Source organism: Bufo bufo, chromosome 1 (assembly GCF_905171765.1).
Source record: "Bufo bufo chromosome 1, aBufBuf1.1, whole genome shotgun sequence".
Lineage (NCBI taxonomy): Eukaryota > Metazoa > Chordata > Amphibia > Anura > Bufonidae > Bufo > Bufo bufo.
The window spans coordinates 152,108,154-152,132,596 of record NC_053389.1 but is presented as its reverse complement, the minus strand read 5'-3'; the positions used below and the strand labels follow the sequence as shown (position 1 = coordinate 152,132,596).

At 42.9% G+C, this 24,443-nt stretch overlaps 1 protein-coding gene across 1 annotated transcript; it reads left to right on the top strand.

Moving 5' to 3' along the window:
* Positions 1-872: 872 nt before the first annotated feature.
* Positions 873-4,338, top strand: LOC120996482 (protein kinase C delta type-like). Its single transcript, XM_040426445.1, has 5 exons — positions 873-889; positions 1,409-1,610; positions 2,618-2,746; positions 3,709-3,834; positions 4,192-4,338. The coding sequence occupies exons 2-5, from the start codon at positions 1,551-1,553 to the stop codon at positions 4,336-4,338; spliced, it is 462 nt and encodes a 153-aa protein (XP_040282379.1). The 5' UTR covers positions 873-889; positions 1,409-1,550.
* Positions 4,339-24,443: the final 20,105 nt, after the last annotated feature.

Here is a 24,443-nt window from a genome sequence, read left to right as displayed (position 1 = left end):
GATGAGGCGGATGTGTTGGTGGAGCACCGAGTGTTACAGCTGGCATCTGGGAGCCCCTTCCTTGTCCACGCGGCCTTTGCATTTCAGACCAAGGTACACTACTGACAACCTCACTTTTATCAAATGTCTCCACTCATAACCCAATCAGTATAAAAGGGGCCAGCAGCAGTCGCTGGAGAACCCAAGACCCTTCACTGTAAGACCTGACAGAATGACTATCCATGTCAGAGCGAATGGGTCTGGTAGAACTGCAGGGACCCCCAGTTATAAGAAGAACAGGGGTCTCTGAAGAGGTAGTTTGCATACATGACCAATGCTTTATTTAAAACTCCATTAAAACACATACAATGGCTGTGTGCTCTCTGCTTCCGGGTGTGTACTCATACGCTCCGCGATCTGCAAGATGCGGCTAAAGAGGGGATGTGTGCTATCTTTTGAGGATCGGTGTCCGTTTTTCGCAAATCCGCAGTTTGCGGTCTGGAAAAAAGGATGTGGTCATGCGAATGGGACCTAAGGGTTGTCCACCATGTCTCCATCACAGGACCAGGACAGATTTATAGCAGCTACAGGAAACCATTGAAGGTTCCTATTCAATAACTGCAAGCAGAGATCATAACTGACAATCTGATACAGAAAGATTATAAAACTGTATAATCTTTCACTATATACAAAGAATAACCATTACTTAATGAAACTGGAATATCCCTTCAAGGATTACAGAAGCCACTGCTATATTCTGTACAGTAAATGTGTAAATGTGATCTGATGGTTCAATAATGGCGTCTTCTATGTCACAGATGCTTGTTCTACTTGGGCTGGAATACATGAGCTGCGGGGACCTTGATCAATTCCTGAGGGTGAAGGGGCGGCTTGACATCCCCAGTGCAAGGTAAGGCTGGATACAAAACCTCAGCTAAACGGTGAGAAGATGCCATGAAATGTTAGACACAGCGTCCTGCCTCATGTACATCACACTGATGAGATCTGCTCCCACGTTTCTTCTCTACCAAAGAAGGATTGAAGAAATGTTAGGGAATGTTTCCCCTCTTCCTTGGGCTCTGATCCTCCATCTGATATTAAAAGACATACAGGAGAACAGATCTCCCCCGTGTGACGTGAAGAAGCCTTAGTCACATTCCCAGGTATTAAAGGGGTTCTACTGGGAATGGTCAATGGTCACAAGCAACCTGTCCTAGAATGTGACTAGAACTGGTTTCCTCCAATAGCTGAGCTGATTAATGGGGTGAGGGATGTTAAGCCACCATGCAGCCCTGGCAATAAGAAATTGCCTCCTCAGTTGACAGTGATAAGATATATATTTTGCCTCTTATTTTACTGATTGGTAAGAATGTCTAACAGTCTTCTGTGTTATCCTCGCATTATATTCATTTTGTTACTTTTCTGACAGATTCTATGCCGCTGAGCTCGTGTGTGGCATCCAATTTCTCCATTCGAAGGGAATCATCCACAGAGACCTCAAGCCCGAGAACATCCTGGTGGCTGAGACGGGCCATATTAAGATCACGGATTTCGGTCTCGCACTTGACAACATGCTTGGAGACCGCACAGCCACCGAATATGCTGGGACAAAGGGCTATGTGGCTCCTGAGGTGAGAAAAAGGGGGTTTCCTCATTTCCACCATTCCATTTGTATTAAAGGGGTTTTCCAGGTTTGGAATATCGGTCGCATATTCTCAGCTTCAGCCATTAATATCACATTGGTGGAGGTCCGACTCTTGGCACCTCCACCTATTACCTGTTTGAAGGGTCCTCATTGATGGTCTGAGCTCTACCTCATTGATTACTGCACGCCATCTACTTGATGCCGGCTACTGTAGCTTCTTCTCATTGACGTGAATGGGACAAGGCTGTAATAACCTGCAGGTAGCGCCCGGCCCTTCATACAGCTGATTGGTGGGGATGTCGAGAGTCAGACCCCAACTGATCTGATACTGATGGCCTATTCTGAAGAAAGATAATGAATATTCTGAACCCAGAAATCCATTTAATAATGGTAATTATTATTATTATTAATCATTCATTTTCAGATCATTATGTATTGATGAATGCCTCATCTTAACTCATTCCTTTTTACAGACACAGGGGAAGAGTTATCAAGACTCGCACTTTCTGCGCCGGTCTTGATATCTCCGGTGTTGCTCCTGCAGTCCATGTGCCTTACCAAAAATTTACGACATCTCCGAGCGTCCGTACATTTCTGGCTTCAAATGTACCAGAAAACTGTCATAGATAAAGATAAATTATTCATGGGTGGCTGACCATGCCCCTGTGACAAAAAACAAAACAGCAATTCTGGCGTTGAGATGTTTTTTTTGTTTTTAATGGTGTTCTCTTAACAGCAATGCTTCTGTATTATTGCAAATAGTTATTTTCATGCTTTTTTCTACAGAGTGTATGAGGTGCCCCTACAGCAGCAGATGACTTTGTGGTTACAGTTTATCTGCAGCTGAATGGAGGCAGAACATCTTGTCCTCATTCAGCTAAACACCTTGTGTGACCCAATACTACGCTATGCCAGCAATGGCCACAGCCTGAGCACCTACAGTGCGGGTTTATAGTATAAGCCGTGTAGTCACTCTTCTCTCCTTTCTGGCAGATGCTGGCTGAGGAGGAGTATGGCGTCGGAGTGGACTGGTATTCATTTGGTGTCATCTTAAATGAAATTATCACCAGTGAGTGCACTTACCATCCTGCACGCTCCGGCGCTAAAGACATCATTAAAAAGGTCAGTATGTTCCTACATGACACTACTGTACTGTATACAATGTTACATGACAACCTGTGATAGGAGACATCTCCCCCTACAATGCCCCATAGTGCACCATGATCTCCTTCACTAATACTCACCACTGTAGTGTTCAGGAGGGGTCGCCCCTCAGGATAGCAATACACAACCAGCACTTCTGTAGTATACAAGGTGACAACACTGGTCTCCACCAGAGAGGATGCCGAGTAGGATGCTGGAGCCACAACTTCTCCAGCACAGACTCAGCAATAGCACAAATGTCTGCCAAGAGCTCCAAGGACTGCCCTGGAGCCAGGTTACATAGGAGCAGCAGGAAAATATCATTTCTATTCTCCCATGGTAACATTTTTGGGAAATACTGACCTAATGGATAATTGGAATGAGAGTTTCCCTTTAAAGTAAGAGCCTGGTACGCGTAGTTAATGTACTGAGGACATGTCTACACACTTAGTCCACCCCTCTGAGTTTATGTAACAAGAAGCCACAGATTTCTAAAATCTCCCATTGCTGACACTACAGCCTGAGTCCAGCATTCAGACAGAATAAACATTAGGCAAAATTTATCAAAACTACTACAAGAGAAGACAAGTGAGAAGTCGCCCAGGGAAGCCAATCAGATTGCAGATTTTATTTCCCAGCTAGCCTCTGAAAATGTAAGAAGCCAATCAGATTGCAGATTTCATTTCCCAGCTAGCCTCTGAAAATGTAAGAAGCCAATCAGATTGCAGATTTCGTTTCCCAGCTAGCCTCTGCAAATGTAAGAAGCCAATCAGATTGCAGATTTCATTTCCCAGCTAGCCTCTGCAAATGTAAGAAGCCAATCAGATTGCAGATTTCATTTCCCAGCTAGCCTCTGCAAATGTAAGATCTGGAGTCTGATTGGTCATTGTGTTCATTAGTCGTTATAGTCACTAAGTTATAATTACATTCCTCATTTTCAGCTCCTCCGGAGAGATCCTGCCAAGCGCTTAGGAGTCCACGGGAACATCCGAGGCCATCATTTCTTCCAGCATATTGACTGGGTCTCTGTGGAAGCCCTTCGGATGGCCCCACCACACATCCCTGTAGTAAGTAAATGAAGAGAAGCTCTTCCCTGCTCTACATACACGTTATATACTGTATAGGATTCTCAATGTCAGGGGCCTGATATAGGGTGGCTACTGGCTTCACCTCAGAAAGCCGGACCTCACTCACCACGCCCCCAAACCGATTAACCACGCCCACATCGATAGTTGTTGAATGAGTAAGATGGCATGTAAGATGCTTTATACTCCTCCAGAAAGACTATATCTTATTATGGTGGAGGATGAGTACATAAGGTGATCATATTATATGTGAAAATACTACCACCAGAAGCTTCATATCAGGTCTGTGACCGCTTGTGATGATCATATCCTCATTTTCATCTATTTATTTGCTTTTAGCCATCTACACCTCAACACTGTGCCAGGCAATTCTACCTGGACAGAATGGAGGCAGCAGCGGCCAAGAATGGACCTTTACCATCTAAACATCAGGCCATTTTCAGAGGGTTTCCATTTGTCACCCAGGAAACCCTCCACCCGCTCTAATGTCATCAGAGCAATATGTCCTCCTGAGCTCCTGGAGACGGACAGAAGAACAGACCCAGGTATATAGCTGGAAATAAGTGGTGTTCCTATACAGCTGTATGAATTTCCTAATGATTCAAGATTTAAGGTGCTCCAAATGTGTAGCTTCAGTTTTCTGACCATTAGGCTTCATGTACACGATCGAATGTGTTTTGCGGTCCACAAAACATGGATACCAGCCATGTGCATCAGGCATTTTCCCGTTCCGTATGTCCCGCCATATTGTAAAAATGACTATTCTTATCCACAAATCGGAGAAGAACAGGATATGTTCTATTGTATTTTTTGCAGGGTTACATACGGCTGCATGGATGCGGACAGACGGATGACATCCATGTGCTGGCTGCATTTTTTGTGGCCCCATAAGGATTGGATCCGCCTGTGATCTGCAAAAAATACATTCAGATGTGGACCAAAAATATAATCATGTGCCTGGTGCCTTAAATGGTTGTGTAAAATCCCTCATCTTCACATGAGCACTCAGTCTTTATATATTATACCACATCTTGTGGTATCTGTATTGATTCATCCTGTCATATATCCTACAGTGTGAAGACCATGAAGAACTATGACAACAGGACCTGCGATTGGCACTGGGCTGAAGAAAAATAACATCTAGAAGACACTTGATGAGAAAGGACACTGGTCCTGGATCTCACAGATCAACGCTGGATGACTGTGAGTAAGTATACGGGCATTTGATCCAGGGACTATATCCCCACTGCCATATTTGCAGTCAGGAAGGAGTGTTTTTCCCCTTAGATCAGGACAGATTGGCAAATGTCATAAAGGGGTTTTTTCTCACCTTCCTGTGGATCAACACAGTTGCCCTTCCCCCAATTCAGCCATTCCCCTAATCAAAAGTACAATTCGGACCACCTTTTGTGGACAGATTATTTAGTAATTGATTCAGGGACTAATCTGAGTGCCATGCGTGGAGTCGGGAAGGAATTTTTCCTCATGTGAAGCTGATGGCCGAGGCTCAGTGAGGTTTTTTCGCCTTCCTCTGGATTAATAATATCTGATCCAGGGAAATAGTCTGACTGCCCTAAGCGGAGTCGGGAAGGAATTTTTCCCCCTACAGGAGGTTTTTTCGCCTTCCCCTGAATCAATAAAAATCAATGGATCTAACATATCCTTGACTTTGATTTGGTATTTACACCAAATCATCTGTCCCATCATTAATAAAATTATAAATAAAATAAAATTCTCTATTCCCCCCTATATCGTTGTGTGCCTGGTTTTATTTCCACTGACGAGCCATGTGCTGCTCAGGGCTGTATTTCACTGGTCTCCTCATATGATTACATATTAAGTTTCTGCTCTACTTTCTGTAAGTAAAAAGAGAACATACGAGTTCAAGGTAAAGAAGATTAACCTCCTAACAGTCACATTAAAATTGGAAAAACCCTCCCAGAAATGTAACTTTTTTATTTTAGATTTTTATTATGTGTCTGAAGTAAATCCTGTTGGCGCACAACTCATGGGACACAATTGCATTTTTCGTCCCTTAGTGACATAATTCATTTCATCTTAAGGACCAGTAACATTTTCCCCTTTGTGTTCCAGAAGTCATAACTTTTAACCCCTTAGTGACCACCCATACATGTTTTTATGGCGGTAACTAAGGGGCCTTAGGCTGGGCCGCCGCTTTTTTTTTTACGGGGGCACAGTCTAAGCGCTGCACGGGTGAACGCTGCACATGAAAGCTGCAGCCCTGCTCTAACAGCCCGGACCGGCAGGAGTGCCGATCCGGGCTGTTTAACACTTTACATGCTGCGGGTAATGGCCCCCGCCGCATGTAAAGTGCTGTAAGAGGGAGCAAACTCCCTCTGTCTCCTATTGGCACCCCGCAAATACGATCGCGGGGTGCCGATGTGTGTGAAGGCTGCCTGGGGTCTGATGTAGACCCCAGACCAGCCTTTAGTAATTTCCAGAAGGCTGCGCCAGAGAGGCGCAGCCTGCTGGTCAATGTTAGAATAGCATTGCCATTAAAATGCAATGCACTATAGGGATAGTGCATTGCATTTTAAAAGCAATCAAGAAGCTGTCTGTTATAGTCATAAGTGGTAAAAAAAAGAAAAAAAAAACTCATTTATTCAATTTAAAAAATCCCATAAAAAAAATTACGCATTTTTTTCTATTGAAAAGACGCTTTTCAATGAAGAAAATAGCAACAAAAAAAAATTCCCCATATGTTTGGTATTGCCGCGTCCGTAACTACCCGGACTACATAAATATCATGTAAATTATCCCCTACGGTAAACGCCGTAAAAGAAAAAAAAATGACAGAAATGCTTTTTTATTCTTAGTTGCCACCGAAAAAACGTAATAACAAGCAATCAAAAAGCGCCATTTACTCCAAAATTATATCAGTGAAAAATACAAGTCGTCCGCAAAAATCAAGTCCTCACACAACTCCATAGAAAGAAAAATAAATAAAAGAGTTATGGGTCTTGGGAAGCGGCAATACAAAAACATATATATCTTTTTTTTAAATGTTTTTTTTTGCGGAAAAGTAGTAAAATGTAAAAAGAAACTATATGTATTTGGTATCACTGTAATTGTACTGACCCAGAGAATAAAGATATTATGTTATTTATACCAAAAAATTAATGCCGTAAAATTTATAATGTAAAAACCCAGTGGCAGTATTGCTGTTTTTCTCCCTCCCAGAAAGAGTTAATAAAAGTTAATCAGAAAGTTATGTGTACCCAAAAGTGGCGCCATTAAAAACTGCAACTTGTCCTGCAAAAAACAAGCCCTCATAAAGCTATATAGACGAAAATATAAAAAAAGTTATAGCTCTTGGAACGCGACAATAAAAAAAGGAAGAAAAACGCTTGGTCAGTAAGTCCCAAAACAGGCTGGTCACTAAGGCTACTTTCACACTTGTGTTCGGAGCGGATCCGTCTGGTGTCTGTACAGACGGATCCGCTCCTATAATGCAAACGCTTGCATCCGTTCAGAACGGATCCGTCTGCATAACTGTTTTTTTCAGATCTGATTTTTCACTTTGTGAAAACTCAGATCCGACAGTATATTCTAACACAGAGGCGTTCCCATGGTTATGGGGACGCTTCAAGTTAGAATATACTAAAAGAACTGTTTACATGACTGCCCCCTGCTGCCTGGCAGGTGCTGCCAGACAGTAGGGGGCAGACCCCCCCCTCCCTCCTTTGTATTTAACTCATTGGTGGCCAGTGCGGCCGGCCCCCCCTCCCTCCCTTGTATTTAACTCATTGGTGGCCAGTGCGGCCGGCCCCCCCTCCCTCCCTTGTATTTAACTCATTTGTGGCCAGTGCGGCCGGCCCCCCCTCCCTCCCTTGTATGTAACTCATTGGTGGCCAGTGCGGCCGGCCCCCCCTCCCCTGTATTTAACTCATTGGTGGCCAGTGCGGCCGGCCCCCCCTCCCTCCCTTGTATTTAACTCATTGGTGGCCAGTGCGGCCGGACCCCCCTCCCTTGTATTTAACTCATTGGTGGCCAGTGCGGCCGCCCCCCCCCCTGTATTTAACTCATTGGTGGCCAGTGCGGCCAGCCCCCCCCTCCCCCTAATTAGAATGACCGACCCCCCCATCATCGGTGGCAGCGGAGAGTTCCGATCGGAGTCCCAGTTTAATCGCTGGGACTCCGATCGGTAACCATGGCAACCAGGACGCTACTGCAGTTCTGGCTGCCATGGTTACTTAGCAATTTTTAGAAGCATTATACTTACCTGCGATGTCTGTGACCGACCGGGCGCTCCTCCTACTGGTAAGTGAAAGGTCTGTGCTATAAGCAATGCGCCGCACAGACCTTTCACTTACCAGTAGGAGGAGCGCCCGGCCATTTACAGACATCGCAGGTAAGTATAATGCTTCTAAAATTGTTAAGTAACCATGGCAGCCAGGACTGCAGTAGCGTTCTGGATGCCATGGTTACCGATCGGAGTCCCAGCGATTAAACTGGGACTCCGATCGGAACTCTCCGCTGCCACCAATGATGGGGGGTCGGTCATTTTAATTAGGGGGGGGGAGGGAGGGGTGGCCGGCCGCACTGGCCACCAATGAGTTAAATACAGGGGGGGGGGGGGGGGGGGGGGCCGGCCGCACTGGCCGCCACCAATGAGTTAAATACAAGGGAGGGAGGGAGGGGGGGCCGGCCGCACTGGCCACCAATGAGTTAAAGAGGACCTTTCACTTGTATAAACTATGTGAACTGAGTATGCTGCCATATAGAGCGGCGCCCGGGGATCTCACTGCACTTACTATTATCCCCGGGCGCCGCTCCGTTCTCCGGTTATAGGCTTCGGTACCTTTGCTCCTTAAGTTATAGTAGGCGGGTCTTCCCTTGTCCTGTGGGCGTCTCCTTCTCCTAGGCTGCAGCGCTGGCCAATCGCAGCGCACAGCTCACAGTGCACTTGAATGAAGTGGGTACTTGTATTACACTGGACAAAGTGCAGTGTAATGAAGAGGAAGCAGCACTCACATGGAGCGCCGCCTGCTCTTCTAACAGCTGATGGGCGGGGGTGCCGGGTGTCGATCAGATATTGATGACCTATCCTGATGATAAGTCATCAATAATAATGGCTGGACAACCCTTTCAAGTGCATTTTCCAAAGCCCGATGTGAGCTCAGGCAAAACTGTTAGGTGGTTAATATCCAATATTCATCTGTATTCAGCAATTTTTTAACTGAGGACATCAGTATAGAAGATAAAAAGTTAATACCTGTAGGATTTGAGGATTTCTGTAAAGAATGAATATAATCACTATTACAGATCACAGCAGGGGCCACATTCACATTCACCTTATAATGTACCTAGGATGTTAGTAACCAGGTCACATTTATACAGAATTGTCTCTCTTCATAATGGAGATACAAGAACACAGTGGAAGAGAAGATAAAACCATCAATTCTTCTACAAAACATGGAGAGTAAATATCAGAGCCGGTATATAGAACACACTGTAGTGATGCAGGAACTTTTTATAGTAACACTTTGATAAAAATTGCTGAGTAAAGCATTCTTACCAACATTTGTTTTGATTTGGGGCATTATGCACAGACACACCACAAACAAGGTCCAGAATGGCTACTTCTGGGTGTGGATTACATAAATCCCACCCAGAATTTGCTGGGATCCTCTCTGAAAATTTGCTACACGAGCAACATTTGGCCTGGTGTTGTCCTGTCAAAAAACAGCCCATGGGGCACTTTGGAGAAATGGCCGCACCACTGGTTCTACACCCAAATCTATGTGACGCTGAGCTGTTGGTGTATCCGAAATGAAGACTAGAGGGTTCCGCTACCATACATTATGCCACCCCACATCATTATCACCAGTGGGACTGGTGTGATGTTCCCTTGTGAAGGCCTCTTCATGGCATTGTCCACATGGTTTCCAGAGGCTGTTGTTGCCTCCAAGACAAAAGTGGGACTCATTAATGAAGAGGATAGACCTCCATTCCAGGCTCCATTGTCATCTTCTTGTGCACCATGCTAGCATTTGAGAGCGTAACAAGATGGAACACCTGTAGCTGGACGTCTGGCTCCAAGCCCAATGTCGTGCAAATGTCTTCTGATGGTTTGTGCAGACACTGTTTGCCACCCTAGGCTTGGGATGTGATGTCCAATTGCACTGGCATTGCAGAATGGATCACTACATGCCTTTTTTTTAAGACAATCAGTCCGTGCAGCGGTTCACCTCTGTGCACCTCTTGCTGTCATTCCAGTTCATAGTTATTCGCCCAACCACAGGACACACAACGTTGAACAGTCTAGGCGTGTAGTGATCTGCCAGAGTGATAAACCAAAGTCTCTTAGTTCAAAAGATTTTGTCCCTAACTGGCATGTCAACGAACAGGAGACAACGCACAATCATCTCACATGACTTTTGAGGTTACATGGGGCTAAAAAAAACTTTGCTCTAAATCTGACTTTTATGCCCTTCCCCTACATGTCAATTTTAGTGCTGAGGAGTGTATCTGATTTAGTATTATCTTAGAGTATTGGACCCTTTTTAAAATATAGCTTTTATTAATTCTATCTAAAAAGATAATAAATCACCCTGTGATATCTGGGTGACCTTAGGAAAGTGAGGACAAGATGCCGCCCAGCTACCACCGTGAATAGGTGAGTTTGATGCCGTATAGATAGAACAGATTCCACACGGGCACTTATGAGAGTGGTAATAGATATAGGTTAGGGGAAGGCTAGGGCACTTGAATAGGTGCTGGGGGTAGCTCTCTCCCTGTGCCAGCCCTAGATACACCTTTGCCCAGGGATAATCCCTTATGGTGGGATCTCCCTGTCCCCGTACCTGCCCTGTCTAGCCCTGTAGAACCCTATATGTTAAATATGATGTCAATGGTATTTTCTAACCCCGACGCATTTCCCCACTAGTGTTCATCAGGGGGTCGGTTAGAGATAGATAATTCATGTAAATAACATCTTAAATCAAACCAAATAACCACTTTTTGGTTGCTCTGGAAATATAACAGATGAGACATGTATTTCTGGGATCGAACCCTTGGATTTTCTGCAGGAACGCAACCCTTGTCATTCAATAGGGCTAATCGTCTGCGTTTCCACCCAACACAACATGGATTTCCAGAATTGTGTCAAACTCCCTTTACACGTCTGGTATATGAATTTCACGCAGATGTGGGTGCAGAATCTGCGCCAAAATCAACATGAGCTCTGATCTGACACGTGAAAATCCCACATCTAGGTTCATTGCAGCGGGACTGTTGTTGCTTTTATGTGGGTAAAATATTCAAATGTGTTAGGCCAGTTCACACAACTGATTTTAAAGAACAAGTTAAAAAATCAGCGCAGAATCTGCGTGTTTTTTTTAGTACAAAAAACACAAGGTTTTTTTAGCACAAAAAACACAAGGTTTTTGTGTGGTTTTTGATGCATCTTTCTTTTTAACAAATGAGTGTTCGCTTCAATACAAAGCTGATCTGTGCATAAAAATGCACAAACAATGCATTTACATGGAGCGGTTTTATTCAGCTTCCTATTCATTTCAATGGGAGATTCAGCAATGGTTCTGCCCCATTATAGGGTGCCATGCTTCCAGGGCCGTCTTTAATATTGATTGGACCCTGGGCAAAAATTTACTTAAAAAGTCCGCTGGTAAATTGCCCTGAACCAGTGCCTTTAGAGCCGTCTCGGCTACTAGAGCCCTGTCTGGTTCATCATGGAGGGTACCCAGGGCCTGAAAGAACCCCTCCACAGAATATAAACAACTGGCGCCAGCAGGTAAAGAGAACGCCCAGTCCTGGGGTTCACCCTGTAATCGGGAAATGATAATGCCCACGCGTTAACTCTCGGGGCCAGAGGACACGGGGCGCAAACGGAAGTAAAGTTTGCAACTCTCCTTAAAAGAGAGAAACTTCTTCCGGTCTCCAGAAAAGGGTTCTGGGAGCTTAATCTGGGGCTCAAAATGCGGACTGGAGGCCTGAGGAGTGGAAGAACCTTGCCCTAACTCAAAAGAACTGAGTTTTTCCCCTAACTCCTGCACCCTCTGCGTCAAATTAGAGACATGGCCAGTCAGGGTCACCAGAGGATTCATAATACAGTGGTTATTGGGCCTGGTATTCTGTAACGGTCGCGTACACACACACAGGGGGGAGGGAAGTGACCACTGCGCTCCACCCTTACCCCTGGCCCTGCCTACTTGCCTCACGAGTCCTAATGACAGGGGACAACTGGACTGCAATCCCTAACTTGGAATAAGTGCAGGGATGACAGACAGACAAACAACAGGACGTGAACGGACCGAGTCAATACCAGGAAAGCTACAAAGTACAAATGGAGCAAGCAGAGAATTGTCAGGAGAAGCCGGGGTCATAAATACCAGGAGAGACGTGAAGTACCAAAGGAGTCAGCAGAGGAACGTCAGGAGGAGGCCGGGGTCAGAATACCAGGATAGCAGCAAAGTACACAAGGAGCAGGCAGAGGATCGTCAGGAATTCAGCAGGAGGTAAGTACGCCAGGAAAGACCAAATCACAGGTGGAACCTAAATTAACAGGCAATTAACAGGCAACCTGTGACCAGCAGGCTGCCTGTATTTATAGTGGGGAGTGATGGTCATGTGACGTGGCCAGCGTCACATGACTGACAGACCAACCAGTCGAGCACCGAGTGATCAGCTCGGCGCTCAAGGCAGACTAGGAGCAGGGAGCCACCCAGCTAGTAAAGCCGCCCTGGGAATGAGGTCAAACACAGATCCTCATTCCCAAAGCTAAGCAACAGGTCTGCGGGCAATGATAGTTCTGTATTCAGGAAGGATCATGCCTCAGAAGAATATCTTCTTGTCACCGTATGAGATATTCTTGGGCTATATTATCTAGGACAGGGCTATACAGTATTATCTCCAACAGGCCCAGATACTGTATTTCTGATATCTACTACCTATTGTTATGGTATGTGGCTTCTGACCCATGAGGATCAGAGACACCAAGGTGGGGAAGTGGGCTATACTTCGTACAAGATACAGGCTGTACTAGTAATCAGGAGAGAGGTTGTGGTCTTGGACAAGTTTGTGGAGATCTGTAATACAGTCTAGAATTTATAGTTCATTTAGAGAGGAGCAGTGGAGACAAGCTGCTAGTGTGACATCTGTATGGGAGTCCTATAAAACCAACTAATTGCTGTAGATAACTAAGTGTGTGATTCCCTTCCAGATGTGAATTCAGTGGCTTTACCTTTCCACAAACTATTGATGATTGGGCAGGTGTTAAGAGACATAAGGAAAATGTTGAATTACTGATTTGATCATTTCAAAATTAGTGAAGCGTTTGAAGGAGAAACCAAATGAAGGCACACCGACCAATACGAATACATCTGAAACTAAAGGGAAACACAATGAGAATCTTCAGTCTCTGCATTGTGCTGCTTATTGGACTTCTGAGGGTTAACCCCTTAAGGACACGGCCATATTTCAACTTAAGGACCAGGCCATTTTTTGCAAATCTGACCAGTGTCAATTTAAGTGGTGATAACTTTAAAACGCTTTGACTTATCCAGGCCATTCTGAGATAGTTTTTTCGTCACATATTGTACTTCATGACACTGGTAAAATGGAGTAAAAAAAAAATCTTTTTTATTTATAAAAAAAATACCAAATTTGCCAAAAATTTGCACATTTCCAAGTTTCAATTTCTCTACTTCTATAATACATAGTAATACCTACAAAAATAGTTATTAATTTACATTCCCCATATGTCTACTTCATGTTAGGATCATTTTGGGAATGATTTTTTTTATTTTTGGGGGCCTTTACAAGGCTTAGAAGTAAATCTTGAAATTTCTCCGAAATTTTCAAAAACCAACTTTTTAAGGACCACTTCAGGTCTGAAGTCACTTTGTGAGGCTTACATAATAGAAACCACCCAAAAATGACCCCATTCTAGAAACTACACCCCTCAAGGTATTCAAAACTGGTTTTACAAACTTTGTAAACCCTTTAGGTGTTCCACAAGAATTAATGGAAAATAGAGATACAATTTCAAAATTTCACTTTTTTGGCAGATTTTCTATTTTAATAATTTTTTTTCCAGTTACAAAGCAAGGGTTAACAGCCAAACAAAACTCAATATTTATGGCTCTGATTCTGTAGTTTACAGAAACACCCCATATGTGGTCGTAAACCGCTGTACGGGCACACGGCAGGGCGCAGAAGGAAAGGAATGCCATACGGTTTTTGGAAGGCAGATTTTGCTGGACTGGTTTTTTGACACCATGTCCCATTTGAAGCCCCCCTGTCGCACCGCTAGAGTAGAAACTCCAAAAAAGTGACCCCATTTTAGAAACTACACCCCTCAAGGTATTCAAAACTGGTTTTACAAACTTTGTTAACTCTTTAGGTGTTCCACAAGAATTAATGGAAAATAGAGATACAATTTCAAAATTTCACTTTTTTGGCAGATTTTCTATTTTAATAATTTTTTTTCCAGTTACAAAGCAAGGGTTAACAGCCAAACAAAACTCAATATTTATGGCTCTGATTCTGTAGTTTACAGAAACACCCCATATGTGGTCGTAAACCGCTGTACGGGCACACGGCAGGGCGCAGAAGGAAAGGAATGCCATACGGTTTTTGGAAGGCAGATTTTGCTGGACTGGTTTTTTGATACCATGATCCATTTGAAGCCCCCCCTGATGAACCCCTAGAGTAGAAACTCCATAAAAGTGACCCCATTTTAGAAACTACAGGATAGGGTGGCAGTTTTGTTGGTACTAGTTTAGGGTACATATGATTTTTGGTTGCTCTATATTACACTTTTTGTGAGGCAAGGTAACAAGAAATAGTTGTTTTGGCACAGTTTTTTGTTGTTGTTATCTACAACATTCATCCGACAGGTTAGATCATGTGGTATTTTTATAGAGTAGGTTGCCATGGACACGGCGATACCTAATATGTATGCTATTTTTTTTATTTATGTAAGTTTTACACAATGATTTCATTTTTGAAATAAAAAATATCATGCTTTAGTGTCTCCATAGTCTGAGAGCCATAGTTTTTTCAGTTTTTAGGCGATTATCTTAGGTAGGGTCTCATATTTTGCGGGATGAGATGACGGTTTGATTGGCACTATTTTGGGGTTCGTATGACTTTTTGATCGCTTGCTATTACTCTTTATGTGATGTAAGGTTACAAAGAATTTATTTTTTTACACCGTTTTTATTTTTTAACGGTATTCACCTGAGGGGTTAGGTCATGTGATATTTTTATAGAGCAAGTTATTACAGACGCGGCAATACCTAATATGTATACTTTTTATTTATTTATGTAAGTTTTACACAATGATTTCCTTTTTGAAACAAAAAAAATCATGTTTTAGTGTTTCCATAGTATTAGAGCCATAGTTTTTTCAGTTTTTGGGCGATTATCTTGGGTAGGGTATGATTTTTGCGGGATGAGATGATGGTTTTATTGGCACTATTTTGGGGTGTGTGTGACTTTTTGATCGCTTGCTATTACACTTTTTGTGATGTAAGGTGACAAAAAAAAAAAAAATTTTTCTTTTTTACGGTATTCACCTGAGGGGTTAGGTCATGTGATAATTTATAGAGCAAGTTATTACGGACGCGGCGATACCTAATATGTATACTTTTTTTATTTATGTAAGTTATACACAATAATATCATTTTTGAAAAAAACAAAAAATCATGTTTTAGTGTCTCCATAGTCTGAGAGCCATGGTTTTTATTTATTTTTTTGGGCCATTGTCTCATGTAGGGGCTCATTTTTTGCGGGATGAGGTGATGGTTTGATTGGTACTATTTTGGCGTACATACGACTTTTTTGATCACTTTTATTACCTTTTTTGGGAAGTAAGGTGGGCAAAATTTAAATTTCATCATAGTTTTTATTTTTTATGGCGTTCACCATATGGGGAAAGTAACATGACTGTTTTATAGATCAGGTCGTTACGGACGCGGTGGTATCAAACATGTGTAGGGAATTATATTTTTTTCATTTTTAATCAGTGATAAATGTGTTTTTTTATTTTTACATTTTTTTTAACTTTTATTTGACCCAGACCCACTTGGTTCTTGAAGATCCAGTGGGTCTGATGTCTGTATAATACAGTACAGTACACTATATAGTGTACTGTACTGTATTTTCACTTTACAAAGTCTGATTAGACTTCTGCCTTTAGCAGAAGTCTGATCAGCACCATGGACAGATGGACGCCTGTGAAGGCGTTCGGTTGCCATTGTAACCATCACTCGCTGCCACAGCAGAGCAGTGGGTGATGGGAAGGGAGGGGGGCCCACTCCCTCTCCCATTGGGGGCTGAAAAGGCACAGCAGCCCCCGATGTGAGAGAGAGGGAGCTCCCTCCCTGTTAACCTCTTGCAACAGCGGTCCCTACGGACCGCGGCATGTAAGGGGTTAAACGCCTGACATCTGTGCCAACACAGATGTCAGGCGTTTCAAGCAGAGTGTAAGCAATGTGCTGACACTCTGCAAACCGCTCGGCCATCCTGAGAGAGGGGTCGGGCGGATGATCGCGTGCCTGCCAGCCCCCCCAGAACCGCCCTAATGATCGCACCCACCCCCCGCTGCACCCGCCGGCACATAACACAGAGGGATGCAGGGGGGGGGGTTAAACATAAAATAAAGGCATTTTGAAGTTTCTGAAGCCCGCGGTCTGTGACCGCGAGGATCAGAAACCTCCCGAAAGCGCTGCAAACCGCAGGTCTGAATTGACCTGCGGTTTGCAGCGATCGCCGACACGAGGGGGTCACGCATTTAGCCAAGGTGCCTGCTCAATGATTTGAGCAGGCACCGGGTTCCGATCACCGCCCACCGCGGTGATCGGAACTACACAGGACGTTGTCATGCCCTGCTCAGGTTATACGTGTGTAGTTTTTTTTGTTTTGGAGTTGAGCTGTATCGCCTCCCTTCAGGTGCACTGGGGAAAGAAAGAAAGAAAGAAAGAAAGATTTGCTGTATCTGCTCTGTGACAAGATAAGTTGGTTTTGTTTTCTTGTGTGTGTCCTGTCTAGGCTGTTAGAGAGATGCCTGCCTCCTCCAGGTCTGAGGAAGCAAGCTGTCTGTTTCCCCCTGTCCCCATCTTAGGGATTTTAGGGGATCTTCAGCCTTAGGCACGGGGGCACGTTTATTCCCACCTCTAGGCTCTGAACGTGGGCACAGAAGTCTAGGGAGAGCTGGTAGGGATTTGTAAGGAGGTGACCTTTATCCCCAGCTTCTGGCATAGACACGTTTGTGGATTTCTGTTGTATCTTGTATCCTGTCCAGCGTGACAGACGTACAGGTACGCCCTGTGCCCTTAAGTACCGGGACATCAGGGCGTACCTGTACGCCCTGTGTCCTTAAGGGGTTAAAGGACATTTAGGACAATACATTTATTACTCTTCACATGGCTACTGTAAAAATTATCAATTTGATTGTTTGATATGTACAAATTGTTCAATGATTCCAATATTATGTTTTCTATTCCTGTTACTGAGGAGGAGCTGATGACACCATATTGCTGGAATTTTATACTGTACAATGTGAATAAGTGGGTGTTAGGCTTATTAGTGTTACTGATTTATAATGATGTCTATATAACATATGTATTTTCAGGTTTAGCTGCATATAGATTAGGAATATTAGTAGGTTTCGTAGAAGTATTGTGGTTGTGCAGGCCAGACTCTTTGGAACTTCACTTCCGATTCCAGTTTGGTAAACAATACTGATCTGTGTAAAAAAAAGTATGGAGAGATTTTGTAACCTCATTAACATGGAGTGAAGATCCAGAAGAGAAAGGTCTCAAAGTCACAGAAAAGAGGGAATTTAATATGTTATTCTAATGATGGGAATGGGCAAAGGTTGGGAACAAACACACAATGTAAGTTGGTCAAATATGAGAGATATTTGAGTCAAGGGACTGCTGTACTAATGGATGTATATTGGCAATGTGGTAGTCTGGCGTATACCAGACTCCCTGGAGACTGGTCAGGTGTGTGCTCAATGGTTAAATTAATCCACCCCTTGTTGGTAATCCCTAAGCATGCATGAGTTCCAGGTGAGCGTGTGCGAATCAAGAGAAATCCATATTTCGCTCCAGAGGAGGTTCCAGATGATTTTAAAATCTTTTCAAAAGCCAAAATGTTTTTTTGCAAGTTAGCTGACTCCTGGAGTACAAGCAGCAGCAAATGCGAAATGGATCCAGAAAAACAGGTATGAGCTATTAGAGTTTATAAATATTACAGATGAGGCCTTGAATGCCATGAAGGAGGAGCTCAGAGGTCTGAGATTGACAACGGTACAGAACCGATATGCTCTCGACATGATTCTCGCTTCTCAAGGAGGAGTTTTTGCAGTTATTGGAGACTCTTGCTGTACTTTCATCCTAGCGAATGATGAGCAAATTGGGACTCTTGTTAGGGCCATCGAGCACCTCCATTCCTTGAATAAACAAATGATTGATGAAGCTGGAGCTACAGGTGACTGGTTCTCAGGGTGATCTTTGAATCTTCCATCATCTTGGTTCTTTCCATTACTGAAGACTGTCATGCTTGTATGTGCTCCAGTACTGTTATTGTGTCTTGTAGGCCTATTGTTGTTTTTGTGTTGCAAAAATCTGTTCTTGAAAGCCACCATGATGCTCACCTACGCACCTGTTGCTACAGAGGAAGTCAAGGATCAGGATTGTGAAGTTTGTTAATTGGATGAGGAGAACATCATATATTGAATTGCAGAAAGCCAGAGACATTGTGCGTAGTATAAATGTCAGTATCTGTGTGTGTGTGTGTGTGTATGTGTTGGGAAAACCAACAACAGGGGGGAATGAAGGAGAAAAGGAAAAATATATAGTATAATGCGCCTGATTATACCAGACACTACATTCCCAAATCTTATGTGTGTGTACACATTCCTAAGATGGGGGGTAGGCTCACTTGGGTGAGGGGCTATAGATTAGATGAAGCAAGCATTGGTAATGAATAACAGATGTTGGCCAAGAAGAACCTGAAGCAAGCACGCATTATCCATATATGGAGATGTCCAATGGGGTTGTAGAGAGAGTTTAACCTATCCAATGAGGATAAGACAAGTATGTAAAGTTTAGGTTATGTGTATAAGGTGAGTGTGGGCCTCTCCCCCTTTGAGCATTTTCCTTTGTGCGATTGAAGCTGTTAATGCTCCCGGCTAGCCGCAATAAACCTTATTCTTCCTGAAGAATGCATTTTCTGAGTGGTTTTCCACAACAGTTCCGTATTTTACCAATATCCTTTCTTATGAAAATACTAAAGGAACTGCAATCTATTATATCTAAATATATATGGCTAGACAAGAATCCGAAAGTCCAAGCTGAAGTGCTATACTTACCGCTCTCCAGAGGGGGGTTAGGGTGCCCGTCTATTGTGAGATATTATAGAGCCTGCATATTTGAACCGCTTAGATTTCTATGGAAAGGTGAGGAGGACAGACCGTGGATCTTCATTGAGAAACATCTAATGGGAACATGTAATCCATCATCATTCTTTTACTTCCATTCAGTGACAGAACTCAAGCCTAAAACACACCTCTCCCCTACAACTGATGCAGATTTAGAACTATGGAACTTATTAACCACCAAACTGAAAGTCATCGATGTGGATTTCTATAAGGTCCACCTAAAAGTATTGGAGAGGTGTATTCCAGATTTAAATCTTAAACTATGGGTTCACGCCGGCATTAAATATATAGAGGACTTATTTGAAAATGCTGATTTATTACCCTTTAGTATACTTCGAGATAACTATGATATACCCAATAAGGAATTTTACAAGTACCTGCAGATAAGACACCTGTTATCGAAGAAAATGTCTCCACTGCCTGATTCTTCAAAACTTTCTCATTTACTATATAGCTCTTCCCATCATCTCAGGACATTGTCCCTATCATATAACTATATGTTAGAAGCCATGGATGACCCCTTAGCTTCATATCGTCGTAAATGGGAAAAAGACATGAACAGCTCTATCACTCCAGATCAATGGCAAGCGTCTTTCTCAGTTGCACCCAGCTTATCTAAGTGTATGAACCACCTAGAAAACTCAAGAAAGATTCTATACAGATGGTATCTTTCTCCGTCCAGGCTAAATAACTTATATCCTGGTACGTCTAATAAATGTTGGAGGCAGACATGATTCATGTATGGTGGGATTGTAAAGAGATTAAAGCTCTTTGGTTAGCTATCAACAACCTACTGACGCAGGTATGTGGAGTTACAATATATCTCTCTCAGTACAACAAGCCCTTTTGTCAGTAGACTTAGGGTACTTTCACACTAGCGTTTTTCTTTTCCGGCATAGAGTTCCGTCCTAGGGGCTCAATACCGGAAAAGAACTGATCAGTTTTATCCCCATGCATTTTGAATGAAGAGCAATCCGTTCAGGATGCATCAAGATGTCTTCAGTTCATTCTTTTTGCCTTTTCAGGACGGAGATAATACCGCAGCATGCTGCCGTTTTGTCTCCGTCCAAAATTCCGGAACACTTTTTTCCCATTGACATGCATTAATGCCGGATCCGGCCCTGAGTGTTCCGGCAAAACGGATCCGGCATTGCGGTCTGCGCACGCTCAGACCGAAAAAAAATGTGAAAAAAATAAATGCCGGATCCGTTTTTCCGGATCAGGATCCTGATACGTCTGACAAATGCCGTCAGTTTGCGTCCGTATTGCTGGATCCGGCGGAATCCTGCCTGACGGAATCCTCTGCCGCAAGTGTGAAAGTACCATTAGATTCCGTTTCCATACGAGATCAGAACGGTGATTATTTATGTAATAATTGCTGTCAGATTAAAAATAGCTAGCTACTGGAAGAAATCAAATTCCCCTCCATTTGCCGAAGTCATAGCCAAAAATAAAATACCCCAGTTCATTAACCCCTTCTACCCTGGGCCAGTTTTCACCTTCCTGCCCAGGTAATTTTTTGCAAATCTGACATGTGTCACTTTATGTGCTGATAACTTTAAAACACTTTTTCTTATCCAGGCCATTCTGAGACTGTTTCCTCGTCACATATTGTACTTCATGACAGTGGTAAAAATGAGTAAAAAAAATGTCATATTCACAAAAAAAAATACCAAATTTATCAAAAATTTTAGCAAATTTCTATTCCTCTACTTTTATAATAGATAGTAATACCTCCAAAAATAGTAATTACTTTACATTCCCCATATGTATACTTTATGTTTGGATCATTTTGAAAATTAAATTATTTTTTTTTTGGGACATTAGAAGGCTTAGAAGTTTAGAAGCAAATTTTTTAATTTTTAACATTTCCAAAACCCAATTTTTTCAGGACCAGTTCAGTTATGAAGTCACTTTCTGGGGCTTACATATTAGAAACCATCCATAAATTACCCCCATTTTATGGTTCAATAAGATTTTATTATTATTATTATCAATTACAATCATAAGAGAACATCACAAATTGCAGTATACATACCGCATACAAAGATACATTGCGACATGCAATCATGAACAGCAGTACAGCATAAAGGACAAGGTATAAGCATGTATCTGTATCTGTATAACAAAAAGTCAGCGGAAACAAAGGCCCTAAAGGGCTTAATAAGGCCTCAAACAGGTGATGTATAGGCCAATAATTCTAGACAAACTTGACATAAAAGGGGGGAAGACAGGGTGACACACAAGAGGAGGGGAGGGGGGGGGGGGGAAATCATAGGTCATAACTAGAGAATAGCTAGGTACTATTAAGGAGGAGAATCAGGGAGAACCCCAGATGCCAACCAAACCGAAAACGACATAGATGATCTAAACCTGGACCATGGCTCCCAACTCCTAAGAAACGCCGGAATCTTGTTGTGATCAGAGGCATACATCTCTTCCCTGTGTAACAGCTCATCCAGTGCAGAGGCCCAAGTGATCCTTTTCAAACTCTCGGTTGACTTCCAATTGCGTGGGATAATTTGCCTCATGGCCAGCATAAAGAGCCGCAATGAACCTTTCTTAACATGTGAGATCCGCCCCGGGAAAATAGAAAGCAGAGCGATGGAAGGGGAAAATTCTATGGAGGCCCGGAATAGAAAATTATAAAGCTTGAAGACATCTTTCCATAATGGGTTAAGCCTCGGACAATCCCACCATATATGGGTCATAGTCCCCCTAGCACCATGGCATCGCCAACATAGTTCAGAAACCGAGGGGTAGAACCGATGCAGTTTCTCCGGTGTCCGATACCATCTGGTAAGTATTTTATAATTGAGTTCTTGTAAATTACACGATATAGAGGTCTTATGCGATTACCCCCATTTTAGAAACTACACCCCTCAAGCTATTTAAAACTGATTTTTACAAACTATGTTAACCCTTTAGGTGCCCCACGAGAATTAAAGTAAAATGGGAATGAAATTTCAAAATTTTAATTTTTTTTAGCAGATTTTAAATTGTAATCTATTTTTTCTTCAACACATCAAGGGTTAACAGCCTAACAAAACTCAAAATATATTACCCTGAATCTGGAGTTTACAGAAGCAAACCATGTGTGCTCAAAAACTGATGTATGGGCGCACAACATGATTCAGAGTGGAAGGAGCACCATATGGCTTTTGGAGAGCGGATTTAGCTGGAATGGTAATTGGGAGCTAGGATGCATATGAAAACACCCTAAGGTGGCCCTACAATGGAAACCCCCAAAAAGTGACCCCATTCCGGAAACTACACCCCTCAATATTTCAAGGTGTGTAGTGAGCACTTTGACCCATCAGGCGTTTCACAGAATTAGGAAACGCTTGGCTGTGAAAATGAAAAATTTAAATTTTTTCCCCAAAAAGTTACTTTACACCCACATTTTTCACTTTCACAAGGGGTAACCGGACAAAGGGCACCCCACATTTTGTTCCCCATTTCCCCCCCAATACGCCAACACCCCATATGTGCTCAAAAAATGATGTATGAGCGCATGGCAGGGCTCTAGAGTCAAACAGCTAAATATGGATTTTGCTGACCTGAATTGGCAGACATGGATTTTAAGTGCCATGTCGCATTAAATAAATTCCTGAGGTCCCCAGAAATGAAAAACCCCAAAAAGTGACACCACTTATGAAAAAGCACCCCCGTACGAACATTTTAAGTGGTAGAAAGGGTACTTATCAGCAAACAGGTGTCTCACAAAAGACAGATATACTTGAGAAAGCATTTCAAACCACTCATTTGTAAAAATGAAAAATTACTAGCAGACCCCAATTTTTCACTTTCACAAGGGGTTAAAGGAGAAAATGCACCCCAGTATATGTTCCCCATTTTCTCCCCTTTTCGCAAACACCCCATATGTGCTTGTAGCCTGCTGTATTGGCGCACAGCAGGCCTCTACAGGCAAAGTGCAAAATATGGTTTTTGCAGGCCTGAATTGGCAGACATGGATTTTAGGTGCCATGTGGCAATAAATAAATTTCCTGAGGTCCCCATAAATGAAAAACCCCAAGAAGTGACCCCATTTTGGAAAGAGCACCCCTGTACGAATATTTTAAGGGGTGGTAAGGGCACTTTTGACCTAACAGTTGTCTCAAAGAAAAGAATATGTAGTGGCTGTTGGAAAGTGGATATGCAAGCGAGGTGGACTAAATCAGGGATATAAAGTGGAAATATTACAGGGAGCATAAAGGATAAAATTAAAAATCCATGGATGAGTGATAAATTCGGAAACAATCATTTATGCAGAGGCCAGGTTTATCTGGGAAGGGGGGAGCGGTTGTCATTTTGGATAGTGGCGTTTATAAGTCCCAAATATTGCTAATGCTGAGTGATCCGGATGTACAGTACAGACCAAAAGTTTGGACACACCTTCTCATTCAAAGAGATTTCTTTATTTTCATGACTATGAAGGCATCAAAACTATGAATTAACACATGTGGAATTATATACATAACAAACAAGTGTGAAACAACTGAAAATATGTCATATTCTAGGTTCTTCAAAGTAGCCACCTTTTGCTTTGATTACTGCTTTGCACAATCTTGGCATTCTCTTGATGAGCTTCAAGAGGTAGTCCCCTGAAATGGTCTTCCAACAGTCTTGAAGGAGTTCCCAGAGATGCTTAGCACTTGTTGGCCCTTTTGCCTTCACTCTGCGGTCCAGCTCACCCCAAACCATCTCGACTGGGTTCAGGTCCGGTGACTGTGGAGGCCAGGTCATCTGGCGCAGCACCCCATCACTCTCCTTCATGGTCAAATAGCCCTTACTTTCAAAGTTTTCCCAATTTTTCGGCTGACTGACTGACCTTCATTTCTTAAAGTAATGATGGCCACTCGTTTTTCTTTACTTACTGCTTTTTTCTTGCCATAATACATATTCTAACAGTCTATTCAGTAGGACTATCAGTTGTGTATCCACCTGACTTCTCCTCAACGCAACTGATGGTCCCAACCCCATTTTTAAGGCAAGAAATCCCACTTATTAAACCTGACAGGGCACACCTGTGAAGTGAAAACCATTTCATCGGACTACCTCTTGAAGCTCATCAAGAGAATGCCAAGAGTGTGCAAAGCAGTAATCAAAGCAAAAGGTGGCTACTTTGAAGAACCTAGAATATGACATATTTTCAGTT

What these genes read in the sequence shown, in the direction of transcription:
- LOC120996482 (XM_040426445.1), top strand. Translation starts at nt 1,551, where the DNA reads ATGCTTGGAGACCGCACAGCCACCGAATATGCTGGGACAAAGGGCTAT. An exon ending in AGGGCTATGTGGCTCCTGAG is followed by an intron (nt 1,611 to 2,617) that starts GTGAGAAAAAGG and finishes CCTTTCTGGCAG; the next exon opens with ATGCTGGCTGAGGAGGAGTA. An exon ending in CTAAAGACATCATTAAAAAG is followed by an intron (nt 2,747 to 3,708) that starts GTCAGTATGTTC and finishes CCTCATTTTCAG; the next exon opens with CTCCTCCGGAGAGATCCTGC.